The sequence below is a fragment of the Chiloscyllium punctatum genome, chromosome 13, assembly GCF_047496795.1.
Source record: "Chiloscyllium punctatum isolate Juve2018m chromosome 13, sChiPun1.3, whole genome shotgun sequence".
NCBI classification, from domain to species: domain Eukaryota; kingdom Metazoa; phylum Chordata; class Chondrichthyes; order Orectolobiformes; family Hemiscylliidae; genus Chiloscyllium; species Chiloscyllium punctatum.
The window spans coordinates 85,422,553-85,435,452 of NC_092751.1; the positions used below are offsets into that span (position 1 = coordinate 85,422,553).

At 43.0% G+C, this 12,900-nt stretch overlaps 1 protein-coding gene across 1 annotated transcript in view; it reads right to left on the reverse strand.

Moving 5' to 3' along the window:
* The window catches only part of LOC140484587 (glutamate dehydrogenase, mitochondrial), an 80,471-nt gene that overhangs the window by 17,678 nt on the left and 49,893 nt on the right, over positions 1–12,900 (reverse strand). The window contains exons 7-9 of the mRNA XM_072583066.1: positions 12,715–12,852; positions 11,842–11,979; positions 6,054–6,134 (exon numbers count right to left, since the gene is read on the reverse strand). Of these exons, the coding sequence (XP_072439167.1) occupies positions 6,054–6,134; positions 11,842–11,979; positions 12,715–12,852 (357 nt within the window). The remainder of the gene's footprint in view (positions 1–6,053; positions 6,135–11,841; positions 11,980–12,714; positions 12,853–12,900) is intronic.

Here is a 12,900-nt window from a genome sequence, read left to right on the forward strand (position 1 = left end):
TGATAAGATTCTCTGGTGTTTCAATGTTGCACTCATCATGATGCACATTTAAGACAACAAATATAAAGCTATACATATTGTGGAATTACTTCCTCTTGGTTGGGGAACCAGCAACAAGCAGTTACAAATACAACAATTCCATGAAGTGTTGGAGGAAGATGGCCATATAAGCAGAGGGCTACAATTCCCTGGAGTGTGTGTTCTGCCATTCAATTAGATAATCATTGATTAATTTTAGGTATCATAAACCCTTGATACTATTAAATATTAGTCAAATCAATTGAACTGATGTTAAAGCTTTTTTTCCTGTTTTGGGTCTGGCAGGGACTCTTCCACGTTTGCACGACCTTGTGCATACTTTTCAGTATGATCCTAAATGGTCTGATTACAATGGAGCATAGCCTTAAAGATGTAATATTCCTTTCCATCTATTTCTTTAATCACCTTTGACACAAGCAGATCACCCCTTCTACACGTAAGGGAACAGTCTGCAATTTGCCTTCCTAGTTTAATCTTTTTCATCTTGTTATCCATCTGGTGAATGACAGGTTAGAAGAAACATCCTTGACGTGGGGGCTGTTTGAGCTCAGATTATTTTGCCACTGGATGCAGACAGGTAACAGTGGATTTTAAAATGGAAACACAAATAAAACAGCTGAAGGGAATAGAACCAGAGAACACATAACATGTGTTTCCTCTGGCAAGGACTGTGACATGGGAAGAATGGCCTGAAGGTTTACACCTTCATTGTTTTATACGTCATTATTCTGCAACAAGCTTAATCCTTCCCATTTATGCATAATGTGCAGTATTTTTAAAATTTCATAAATAGCATTAAATGGAATTGTTCATTTGACTGGCTTGTCAAGTGTCCAAATGTGTTTCTTACTTCATGTATAGGCTTGTGTTTAAACAAATTTTAAAAACAGGAGTGACTTATTCAGAAATTAGTACTAATTAATTCCTTTTGGTAAAATTGCTTCAGTAATGCCTTTGAAGATATTCTCCAGTTTACTAGTTGTACTATTGGCATATTTCTTGCAAGAGTAGTCTATGGACTAAGCACATAGGGGAGATAAAGTGAAAATTACAGCAAACTCTAGATTCGGTTTGGACTACTTTTTTTTATTGAACGATCCTTACCAGCTCCTAAAAAGAGACTGTATTTGGTAAATATGGTTGTCTGTTAGTTTAAGGGTCATGTGATGTTATGATGACACCAGGCATTTTGGCAGGAAACAGCTTAATCTTGCTGCCTACAGAATAAACATCTCCTTAATGATGTTTTGCTATTTAACACTTCAGTCTGGTACTTCATGGAACATCACACTAACTCATGTGGGCAAGGACTTGTGGAACTCTACACTGGTATTAGCCACAATTTACTTAAAATTTAAAACCTAAAAAGAGGGTTAATGTCACACAAATGAAGTCTGCAATCCCTTGCATTTAGAATCAAGGCTGATGAAATTTGAAAAAAAAAGAGAGAAACTACTTTTCTTGTGGGGAAAGTTCAGAACAAGGAGGCATAGTCTTTAAAATTCAAACTAGGTCATTACAAAAATACACAGAATGGAGATCTTTCTCCCTCAGAAAGTTGCCAAGGGTCAGAAACCAATTGAAATATTCAAAACAGACTTTTTTTTTAAAAAGGCAAAGGTGTTAAGAGTTATATGATAAAAGAGACAAAAGGAGTTCTGATGCAGGAGTAGAGTGGTGCTGGAAAAGCACAGTGGTTCAGGCAGCATCAGAGAAGCAATAAAATCGACGTTTCAGGCAAAAGCCTTTCATCAGGGATACAGGCAGAGTGCCTGAAGGGTGGAGAGATAAATGAGGAGGGTGGGGTGGGGAGAAAGTAGCATAGAGTACGATAGGTGAGTGGGGGTGGAAATGAAGGTGATAGGTCTGGGAGGAGGGTGGGGGAAGGTAGCAAAGAGTACAATGGGTGGGATGAAGGTGATAGGTCAGATAGAAGGGTGGAGTGGATAGGTGGTAAAGAAGATAGGCCGGCAGGACAGGTCATGGGGATGGTGCTGAGCTAGAAGTTTGGAACTGGGGTGAGGTGGGGGAAGGGGAAAATGAGGAGACTGGTGAAGTCCACATTGATGCCCTGGGGTTGAAGTGTTCCAAGGTAGAAGATGAGGCGTTCTTCCTCCAGGAGTCAAGGTGAGGGAGCAGCGGTGAAGGAGGCCCAGGACATCCATGTCCTCGGCTGAGTGGGAGTGGGAGTTGAAATGTTGGGCCACAGGGCGGTGTGGTTGATTAGTGCGGGAGTCCCAGAGATGTTCCCTAAAGTGCTCTGCTAGGAGGTGTCCAGTCTCCCCAATATAGAGGAGACTGCACCGGGACCAACGGATACAATAAATGATATTGGTGGATGTGCAAGTAAAACTTTGATGGATGTGGAAGGCTCCTTTAAGGCCTGGGATGGAGGTGTGGGCGCAGGTTTTGCAATTCCTGCAGTGGCAGGGGAAGGTGCCAGTATGGGAGGGTGGGTTGTTGGGGGTTCTGTCCTTGTTACGGTTGGAAGTGTGGCGTCTGAGGGTGGAGGTGCTGGATGTGGAGGAGATGCGATGGAGGGCATCTTTAACCATGGGGGAAGGGAAATTGCAGTCTCTAAAGAAGGAGGCCATCTGGTGTGTTCTGTGGTCGAACTGGTCCTCCTGGGAGCAGATACGGCGGAGGCGGAGGAATTGGGAATATGCATTTTTGCAGGAGGTAGGGTGGGAAGAGGTGTAATCAAGGTAGCTGTGGGAGTTGGTGGATTTGTAAAAAAATGTCAGTGTCAAGTCAGTCGTCATTAATGGAGATGGACGGGTCCAGGAAGGGGAGGGGGGTGTCAGAGATGGTCCAGGTTAATTTAAGGTCAGGGTGGAATGTGTTGGTGAAGTTGATGAATTGCTCAACCTCCTCGCGGGAGCACGAGGTGGCACCAATGTAGCAGAGGAAGAGGTGTGGAGCAATTACGGAAGATGGACTGTTCTACGTAGCCAACAAAGAGAAAGGCATTGCTGGGGCCCATACGGTTGCCCATGGCTACCTCTTTGGTCTGGAGGAAGTGGGAGGATTCAAAGGAGAAATTGTTAAGGGTGAGGACCAGTTCAGCCAAACAAATGAGTGTGTCGGCGGAAGGGTACAGTTGGGGATGTCGGGAGAGAAAGAAACGGAGGGCTTGGAGGCCTTGGTCATGACGGATGGAGGTGTAGAGAGACTGGATATCCATAGTGAAGATGAGGCATTGGGGGCTGGGGAAACAGATGTCTTGGAGGAGGTGGAGGGCATGGGTGTTGTCTCGAACATATGTGGGGAGTTCCTGGACTTGGGGGGGGGGGGGGGGGGGGGGCGGAAAGGACAGTGTCGAGGTAGGTAGAGAGGAGTTCAGGTGGGGCAGGAGCTTGCTGAGACAATGGGTCGGCCAGGGTGGTCAGGCTTGTGGATCTTGGGAAGGAGGTAGAACCAGGCAGTGCGGGGTTCCAGGGGTATGAGGTTGGAAGCTGTGGGTGGGAGATCTCCTGAAGTGATGAGGTTCTATATGGTCTGGGAGATGATGGTTTAGTGATGGGGGGGGTGGGGTAATGGTCGAGGGGGCAGTAGGAGGAGGTGTCCTTGAGTTGGCGTCTGGCTTCAGTGGTGTAGAGGTCAGTGCGGCAGACTAGCACTGCACCCCCTTTCTCTGCTGGCTTGATGGGGAGGTCAGGATTGGAGCAGGAGGACCAGTTCCACCACAGAACATACCAGATGGCTTCCTTCTTTAGAGACCGCAATTTCCCTTCTCACGTGGTTAAAGATGCCCTCTAACTCACCCCGTCCACATAGAGTCATAGAGGTGTACAGCATGGAAACAGACCCTTCGGTCCAACCCTTCCATGCCGACCAGATATCCCAACCCAATCTAGTCCCACCTGCCAGCGCCCAGCCCATATCCCTCCAAACCCTTCCTATTCATATACCCATCCAAATGCCTCTTCAATGTTGCAATTGTACCAGCCTCCACCACATCCTCTGGCAGCTCATTCCATACACATACCACTCTCTGCGTGAAAAGGTTGCCTCTTAGGTCTCTTTTATATCTTTCCCCTCTCACCCTAAACCTATGCCCTCCACTTCTGGACTCCCTGACCCCAGGGAAAAGACTTTGTCTATTTATCCTATCCATGCCCCTCAATTTTGTAAACCTCTATAAGGTCACCCCTCAGCCTCCGACGCTCCAGGGAAAACAGCCCCAGCTTGTTCAGCCTCTCCCTGTAGCTCAGATCCTCCAACCCTGGCAACATTCTTGTAAATCTTTTCTGAACCCTTTCAAGTTTCACAACATCTTTCCGACAGGAAGGAGACCAGAATTGCACGCAATATTCCAACAGTGGCCTAACCTGTACAACCTCAACATAACCTCCCAACTCCTGTACTCAATACTCTGACCAATAAAGGAAAGCATACCAAACACCTTCTTCACTATCCTATCTACCTGCGACTCCACTTTCAAGGGAGCTATGAACGTGCACTCCAAGGTCTCTTTGTTCAGCAACACTCCCTAGGACCTTACCATTAAGTGTACAAGTCCTGCTAAGATTTGCTTTCCCAAAATGCAGCACCTCGCATTTATCTGAATTAAACTCCATCTGTCACTTCTCAGCATCCCACACCTCCGCCCTCAGGCCTCACCCCTCCAACCGTAACAAGGACAGAACCTCCCTGGTACTCGCCTTCCACCCTACCAACCTTCGCATAAACCAAATCATCTGCCGACATTTCCACCACCTCCAAACGGACCCCACCACCAAGGTTATATTTCCCTCCCCACCCCTTTCCGCCTTCCGCAAAGACCGTTCCCTCCGTCACTACCTGGTCAGGTCCATGCCCCCAACAACCAACCCTCCCATCCTGACACCTTCCCCCATCACTGCAGGTATTGCAAAACCTGCGCCCACACCTCGTCCCTCACCTCCATCCAAGGCCCTAAAGGAGCCTTCCACATCCAAAGCTTTACCTGCACATCCAACCATATCATTTATTGTATCTGTTGCTCCCTCTGCGGTCTCCTCTACATTGGGGAGACTGGACGCCTCCTAGCAGAGCTTTAGGAAACCCGCACTAATCAACCACACCACCCTGTGGCCCAACATTTCAACCTCCCCTCCCACTCAGCTAAGGACATGAAGGTCCTGGGTCTCCTTCACTGCCGCTCCTTCACCACCCGACGCCTAGAGGAAGAACGCCTCATCTTCTGCCTCGGAACACTTCAACCCCAGGGCATCAACGTGGACTTCAACAGTTTCCTCATTTCCCCTTCATCCCATCCCATCCCCATCCACCCATTGTACTCTTTGCTACCTTCCCCACCCTCCTCCCTGACCTTCATCCCCATCCCCCACTCACCTATTGTACTCTATGCTACTTCCCCCCCACCCTCGTCTCATTTATCTCTCCACCCTTCAGGCACTCTGCCTGTATTGCTGATGAAGGGCTTTTGCCCGAAACGTCAATTTTACTGCTCCTTGGATGCTGCCTGAACTGCTGTGCTTTTCCAGCACTACTCTACTCCAGAATCTGGTTTTCAGCATCTGCAGTCATTGATCTGCATCAGAACTCGGTAAAAAACAATCATGATCCAATTGAATGGTAGAGCAGGCTCAAGGGATTGAACAATGCATACCTGTAAAACCACACCAAGTATTTAAGGAGGTTTGTATTATGACTATGGTGAATCACGTAGCTGATTTTCTTGAATAAAGTGATCATAGAGTCATAGAGATGTACAGCATGGAAACAGACCTTTCGGACCAACCTGCTCGTGCCGACCAGATATCCCAACCTCAAAAATGCAGGAGACCATTCAGGAAAGATCTCCAGTCAGGACTTAAACACAACGTGGGTGAAAGTGATCTTAATCAGTAAACAGTTCTTGATTCTTATATCTCACTGCATCTGGAATATCAGTTTCCACACTAAGTAATCTAATCTAATCACTATGATGAGGCCATTATAAAAAGCAACAGCCATTCAGATAGAAGGGCAATATATATTTGAACATGAAATAGGAAACAATAACTCACTGGAATAACCATGATGTTCCTTTCCATGAATATTGTGTCAGCTTCTGGAGTTGTTGGCCCATTAGCACCTTCGGCAATAATCTGTGAAATGCAAGAGAGGTTGGCATTAATGTCATGGTTATAGTATACACAGGAGTGCTTTCTTCAAATCCCAACATGGCTTGGTTCTTGCCACCTCTAAATTCCTCATTAATTACAACCCAGGGAGATTTCTGTGCTCTTCCAATTCTAGCCCCTTGTGCATCTCCCATTCTCTATGCCTCAGTATGAGTGGTCATATATCTAAAGGATGTGATAATGTGTTAAGACAGACTCTTTTCTCACCTGTAATTTCTACTGCCGAGAATGCTGGGAAAAATACTGATCTGCACACTTAGAATGATGACCCCTCTTCCACAGCTAATTCTCTATTCACCACTGTTCACGTTCAAATTGAAATGAAGGCTGCATCAAGTATATTAAGCAATTGAGATTTATTTTGATGAGTGGTGTGGAGCAGAAAGGCAAAAAAGTAAAACATGACGAAAGGGGAAATGGATGGAGCATTACTATAATAGCTCAACTGACAGACAGCTTCTCTAATAGTTCAACATTCACTCAGCACTTCACTGGGACTAAGTGTAACTGAGACTTGATGTCAAAGCCTAATTTTGAATGAAATCTGTTCAGAGGCTGATGGCCAGAAACCTATTCATTTACAGCCTCAAATACATGGGCAGTGGGAAAATACTGACACTTTAAATTTAACCTTTTTGGTTTGAGAAGTTCAAAAAAAATCACAGCCAGTTTGCACACATTTCAGATAACGCAATGACTGACCAGAATGACCTCCATTTTGTTTCATAGTCAACGGAGGAATGCTGGCTAGTGTAAGAGGACAGTTTACAATTTTTTGAACAGTATTGAGAGATCCTAGATTGAGGTCTCAGTTTGATGTTTCATTCAACTGAAGATCAATAGAACATTTTCTACTTGATACTTCAGTATAATAATGAGACACTTCCACCCAAATGTCTGGCTTGGAAGTGAATGGTAAAACATTTGAGGACAAACTACTTCTCCCAAAGGGTTGTGAATCTGGCATTTGCTACCCAAAGTGCAGTGGATGCTGGGACAGTGGGTAAACTTGAGGAGTTAGACAGATTTTTAATTGGTAATGAGTTGAAGGGTTTGGGGAGAAGGCAGGAAAATGGGGGTGAGGAGCATATCAGCCACAATCAAACAGCAGAGCAGAATCAAATGGGCCAAATGGCCTAATTCTGCTCCAATATCTTATGAACTAAGCAATCAAATGGCTGCTTTGATGTCCTGACTGTAGTTGTCTTCTCCTATGAATCAAACAGTCAAAAGCAGGATTGAAGAAAAGCAGAAGGTTCACCTGTTTAGACTAGCTCGTCTTTGTCCTGAAACTAGCTGGATTATCTGGATATTTACTGTTAATACAAACCTGCAAGTTTACATTTAGGCATGATTATAGTCCAACGCCAGTTTTGGAGCCCACGTTTTTTTGGAACCCTTGTTTTTCATAACTGACATATTTATCAGGTTGGCTGAGAATCAGAGGGCACAAAATAATCAATTGGCAAATTAAGCAGAAGTCTTTCTGTTTCACAGAGTTGTGATCTGGGGGCACTGCAGAGAGGGTGGCACTGTAGTAATGAAAATAATTCAGAGCCCCAGACTAAAATGGTCTGGGACACAGGTTTAAATTCCAACTATTGAAATTTAAATCCAATTTAATAAATAATTCTGGAATTGAAAAATCCTTTAAGGAAGAAAATTTTCCATCCTTAACTGATCTGGTCTGGTCTACATATGACTCCAGACCAACAGCAATGTGGGTGACTCTTGATTCATCTGAAAATCACCTAGCAAGCCACTTTACAAGTGACATAACAGCAATGTATGCTCAGAAATAGTGACAAGTTGCCTTTTTCACACTACTTTAGACATTTCCAGATCTGGATCACAAGACTAGGTGGAGTCTTAGCTTCCCAATGGCCCTAAGCACATCTAGGAAAGTTCTGGTAGTATACCCAGGATAGGGAATAGAGAATTATTTTTCAGATTACTTGAAGTATTGCATCTATTCTGTACAGAGCAGGATTTCATGCTTAGGAAATGATAAGTATGTGATTACAATATTCAGGCTTACTTTGGGGTTTATTTGCAAAACTAATCTATTGATCACCTGCACAGTTATATCTGTGGACACCCCCATTATGAAATGCAGAATGTTTGGTAGCAATTGGTTTTGTAAACGTATTGCAGTGTAAATGTACCCTCTGGTCAGCAGTGCACCAGCAAGTGTTTCAATTTTGTGCCTCCTTGGAGCACTATATATAGGAGCTCCCATTCTACAACTTGATGTCCCATATGACTGCAACTGTTACTATTTAACAACGAGCAATGCGGTAGGGTGTTAGCATGTGTAACTCATTTATTTATTGTAGGTGTTAAGACTATGCTACCATGCACAATATATACTTTACAAGCTCTGCAATATCATATTCAAAATCTTGGCTGTTTACATTTTCCCATTTCAAAGTTTCTTGTTCACTTTTACAATGGAAATCACACACTTATGGTACCCAGCCCCACCCAACACCCAGCATTGTCACCTCCACTCTAAACATGAACAGAGGAAATAATATTTGAAAAGCTTTCGGTTGAAAGACTACATAACACTACTATAGGAAAAGAAATTTGACCGGAACTCCATGGGACTAACGTCCTCATAGGGAGATTGTGGAAGTTAGCTTAAACTAGTTCATCAGGGGATGGGAACTTGAGGCAGAGCCCAACTTGGAAGGCAGTTAGCTAGTAACAGGAAATAGAAAAGCTCCAAGGGAGATGAGAAGATAGAGAAATAAAGCCAAAACATCTTAAAGGCCTCAAAATGTGGAATTACGTCAAAAAGACACAATTAAGAACATTCTACCCGAATTGTGTCAGCAGACACAAAATGCAAAAATAGTGGTAAGTCGTAGTGATGTAATTGCCATTACAGAAACATGGCTGCATGGTGACTAGGACAGGAATATTCAAGGATATTCAACAGAAAAAGAAAGGTGGTGGAGTTACACTGATAACGAGCTGAGATAAGCGCATTAGTCAGGGAAGAGAATTTCAGATGAGAAGAACAATGTGCAGAATCTGTTAGGGTGGTTCTCAGAAACAGTAAGGGGAAGCAGACACTGGCTGCAGTTATTTATAAGCCACCAAATAGTAGTGGTAGTGTAGGGTATGGTATTAAATCAGGAGATGAGTGTATCTTATGGCATGTGCCATACACTAATCATGAGTGACTCCAATAACTGAGTAAGCCACAGGAGCACTAAAGGACAGGTTTCTGGAATGCCTTGGGAATGGTTCTCTAGTGCAATATGTTCAGTCTATTAGGAACAGGCTACCTTAGATCTAGCATAATACAATGAAAAAGGGCTAATTAATAACAGTGTTGTAGAAGAACCGCTAAGAATAAAGCGGGTTCAACTGAGATACTGGAGGGCATTGGATGGTTATTTATATAGAAATACAATGCAAGAGAACAGGAAAAAGCAGGAGATTGGTACTAGGTGACAATAATTATTTGGTGCAGGCAGGTATGCATATAAATGATTTGGACGTGAACAGAAGATATGGTTAGTAAGTTTTTGGATAACAAAATTGGACGCGTAGTGGACAGCAAAGGTTACCTCAGAGTACAACAGGATCTTAATCAGATGGGCCAATGAGCTAAGTAACAAATGGAGTTTGCTGCATTTTGGAAAGGCAAATCAGAACAGGACTTCTATATTTCATGGTAAGGTCCTGGGGAGTGCTGCTGAACAAAGGGACCTTGGAGTGCAGGTTCATAGTTCTTTGAAAGTGGAATGGCAGTTAGATAGGATAGTGAAGGAGGCATTTGATATTCCTACCTTTATTGGTCACTGCATTGAGTACAGGAGTTGGGAGGTCATGTTGCGGCTGTACAGGACATTGGTTAGGCCACTTTTGGAATACCGTGTGCATTTCAGGTGTCCCTGCTATAGGAAGGATATTGTGAAACTTGACAGGTTTCAGAAAAGATTTACAAGGATGTTGCCAGTGTTGCAGGGCTTGAGGTATAGGGAGAGGGTTGAATAGGTTGGGGCTATTTTCCCTGGTGGGTTGAAGGCTGAGGAGTGACCTTATAGAGCTTTATAAAATTATGAGTGGCAGATAGGGGAAATAGACAAGGTCTCTCCTCTGGGTTGGGGTGTCCAAAACTGGAGGGCAAAGATTTAAGGTGAGGTGGGAAAAATTTAAAAGGTACCTTAAGGGGCAATTTTTGCATGCATAGAATGAGCTGCCAGACGAAGTGGCGGAGGCTGGTATAATTACAACATTTAAAAGGCATCTGGATGGATATATGAATAAGTGTTAGAGGGATAGAGGCCAAATGCTGGCAAATGAGGGGATAGAGGCCAAATGCTGGCAAATGAGACTATGTTTAAGATATCTGTTCAACATGGAAGAGTGGGACTGAAGGGTTTGCTTCTGTAATGTGACAGTCTGTGACTGAGTCTAAATAGCCTCTCCTTTGCACTGCAACAATTCAATAGGACATGATTGAACTACACAGTCGGTTTGTCTATAATGCAATGGTTGCATTCTTGTGCATCTGTTAAGAAAATCGCACTTTAGAATCAGCACTTAAAGTGTTGACAATGTAACCGCCTTACAGCCAACACATTTTAAAAGTTTGCGCTTTCGAAACAGCATCCCCAATTCAATCACATTACAGCAAATTCATGTTGACAAACACGTTATGGCAGAATGATCTGTACCTCACTTTCAAGCAATGTAAAATTCTATCTGAAGGGTGTTAAATCTGAATGAGAGAAATGAAAGCATGAGGCACCTGTTGGCAGAGTTGGACTGGGAAATATATCAAAAGGTATGACTGTACGTATTTCTTTAATGACTGCCCATTACAACTACAAGTCTTACTTCAACTCTGAGGGTCTTCTTCAGTGAAGCTAAATATAAAGTATTCGTTCAAAATCTCTATTTCCTTTTTTCCCCCCCATCCTAAATTATTCCAATCTATTACCTATTAACTTTGCAGAATATTTAAAATTATAATTGTTGTGTCGCCATTGTTTTACCAGACCATAGGGGCCACTCTCAGAGAGAAGCAACTGGTAGTGATTTAACCTGAGGGCCACCAGACCTCAGGCGAGGGAAGAGGTTGAGAAAGAGACTCCTTCATGGTAACCTCAAATCGGTGATTTGTACTCATGGTTATTCCTGTTTATCTCTCTTCAGGAGGCAATAGCAAACTGATTTAATGTCATCTTTGAACTTCCAAACCTTTTAATCTGTCCAAACAATTTAATCTCAAACACAGTTGCTGGGGATTCATGGATTTGAAATATTGTTATCTTAAACTGTGCCAGTCATGAAAATCTCTCAGTGTAATCTTGTTTGAATTGTATTGCTTAGTTCCTTCCTTAATGCTTAGAATACACAAACAGTTCTGATATTTGTATAAAGTTGATTTTGAATGCAGCAGACTTTTAAATCTCATTAGAGAGAGCACATTATTAAAACTAAGCACAAAACTGTTTGTAGGAGGAGCTCAAAATTTCTATTACTGAAAGAGGTGACTATAGTTCCATTTTCTCAGTGCATTGCAGGAACCCAATTACAAATGGTACATTCTAAGTCGTGGATGAGAGAGACAGGGTCCTTTAATTGGAGTGGCTAAAGGGCTGTTTTGTCTTCACCCATATGAAGATAGGGACATAGAATTGCTGCTTACCTTTGCTTTGACTTTTCTTGCATTGCTCTTGGTCAGCTGTTTCTCACCAGCTGCAGGGATTAGAATGTCACACTCTGCCTCCAGGATGTTGCCATCGTATGGCTTTGCTTTAGGGAATCCAACAATTGTTCCATGTGCCTGTATTCAGAAATCAACAATATCATAAGAACTCAAAATTATTAAAACACTGCAGCTTGCATGGGAGTTTGCTAGGCAATTTTGGATGCAGGTTAAAAATCATAAAGTTTCTAAAAAACACTCAAAAGGGAACTGAAGATATTTTCAACTGTAAACACAAAATCTTCAGCAGCTCATAGCCATCTCAGCCCCAGATTAGAGGATCAGTTATGTTGTAGAATAAGAGGCTGAAAAAACCTACGGTTCTGAATCAGTTTGTTTGCTATTTGTTGTAGCAGTGTCATGTCTGTTAGATTACACAACAACAGATCTCCAGAAGCTCTCATTTATCTCATGGGCTATATTCAAAATGGCAACTGTTTTAAGCAAAATGAAGCCATTTTATTCTCCGTTCACTGCAGATTCAAAAACATCTTGCGTATCAAACCACGCCCAATCTGGAGTGGTCTTGAGTATAAGAGAACCAGTAACTTTTTTTAAAAATACAAAACAAGAAAAATCTGATAGGTGATAATACAAAGACCGACCGAGGGAAGCTTGAGAAAAGCCAGAGAAACAGCAAAACTATGCCAACTGTCCCCAAGCTATGGTGACAAAAAAAAATTTATAAATAGGCACCTGACAACTGTCAGTGACAGTAAGAGTGGAAATAAAAACCTTTGGAAATTACTAGACATGGCCAGGATGGAGCAAAAGTTCAATACAGTACACTAGTGAGGTTTAATATTCACATACCAGTTTGTAATCCTCTAGCTCCTTGGGATCAATGCCATCATCATTCCAAATTGAACCATCCAATTCACCAACACCAACACACTTGGCTCCATAACGGTGCAGGTACCTCATGGAGTGCATGCCTACATTACCAAATCCCTGGGGGATACAAAAAAAAACAAAGGCCGTTCATTTATTGCCAGCAAC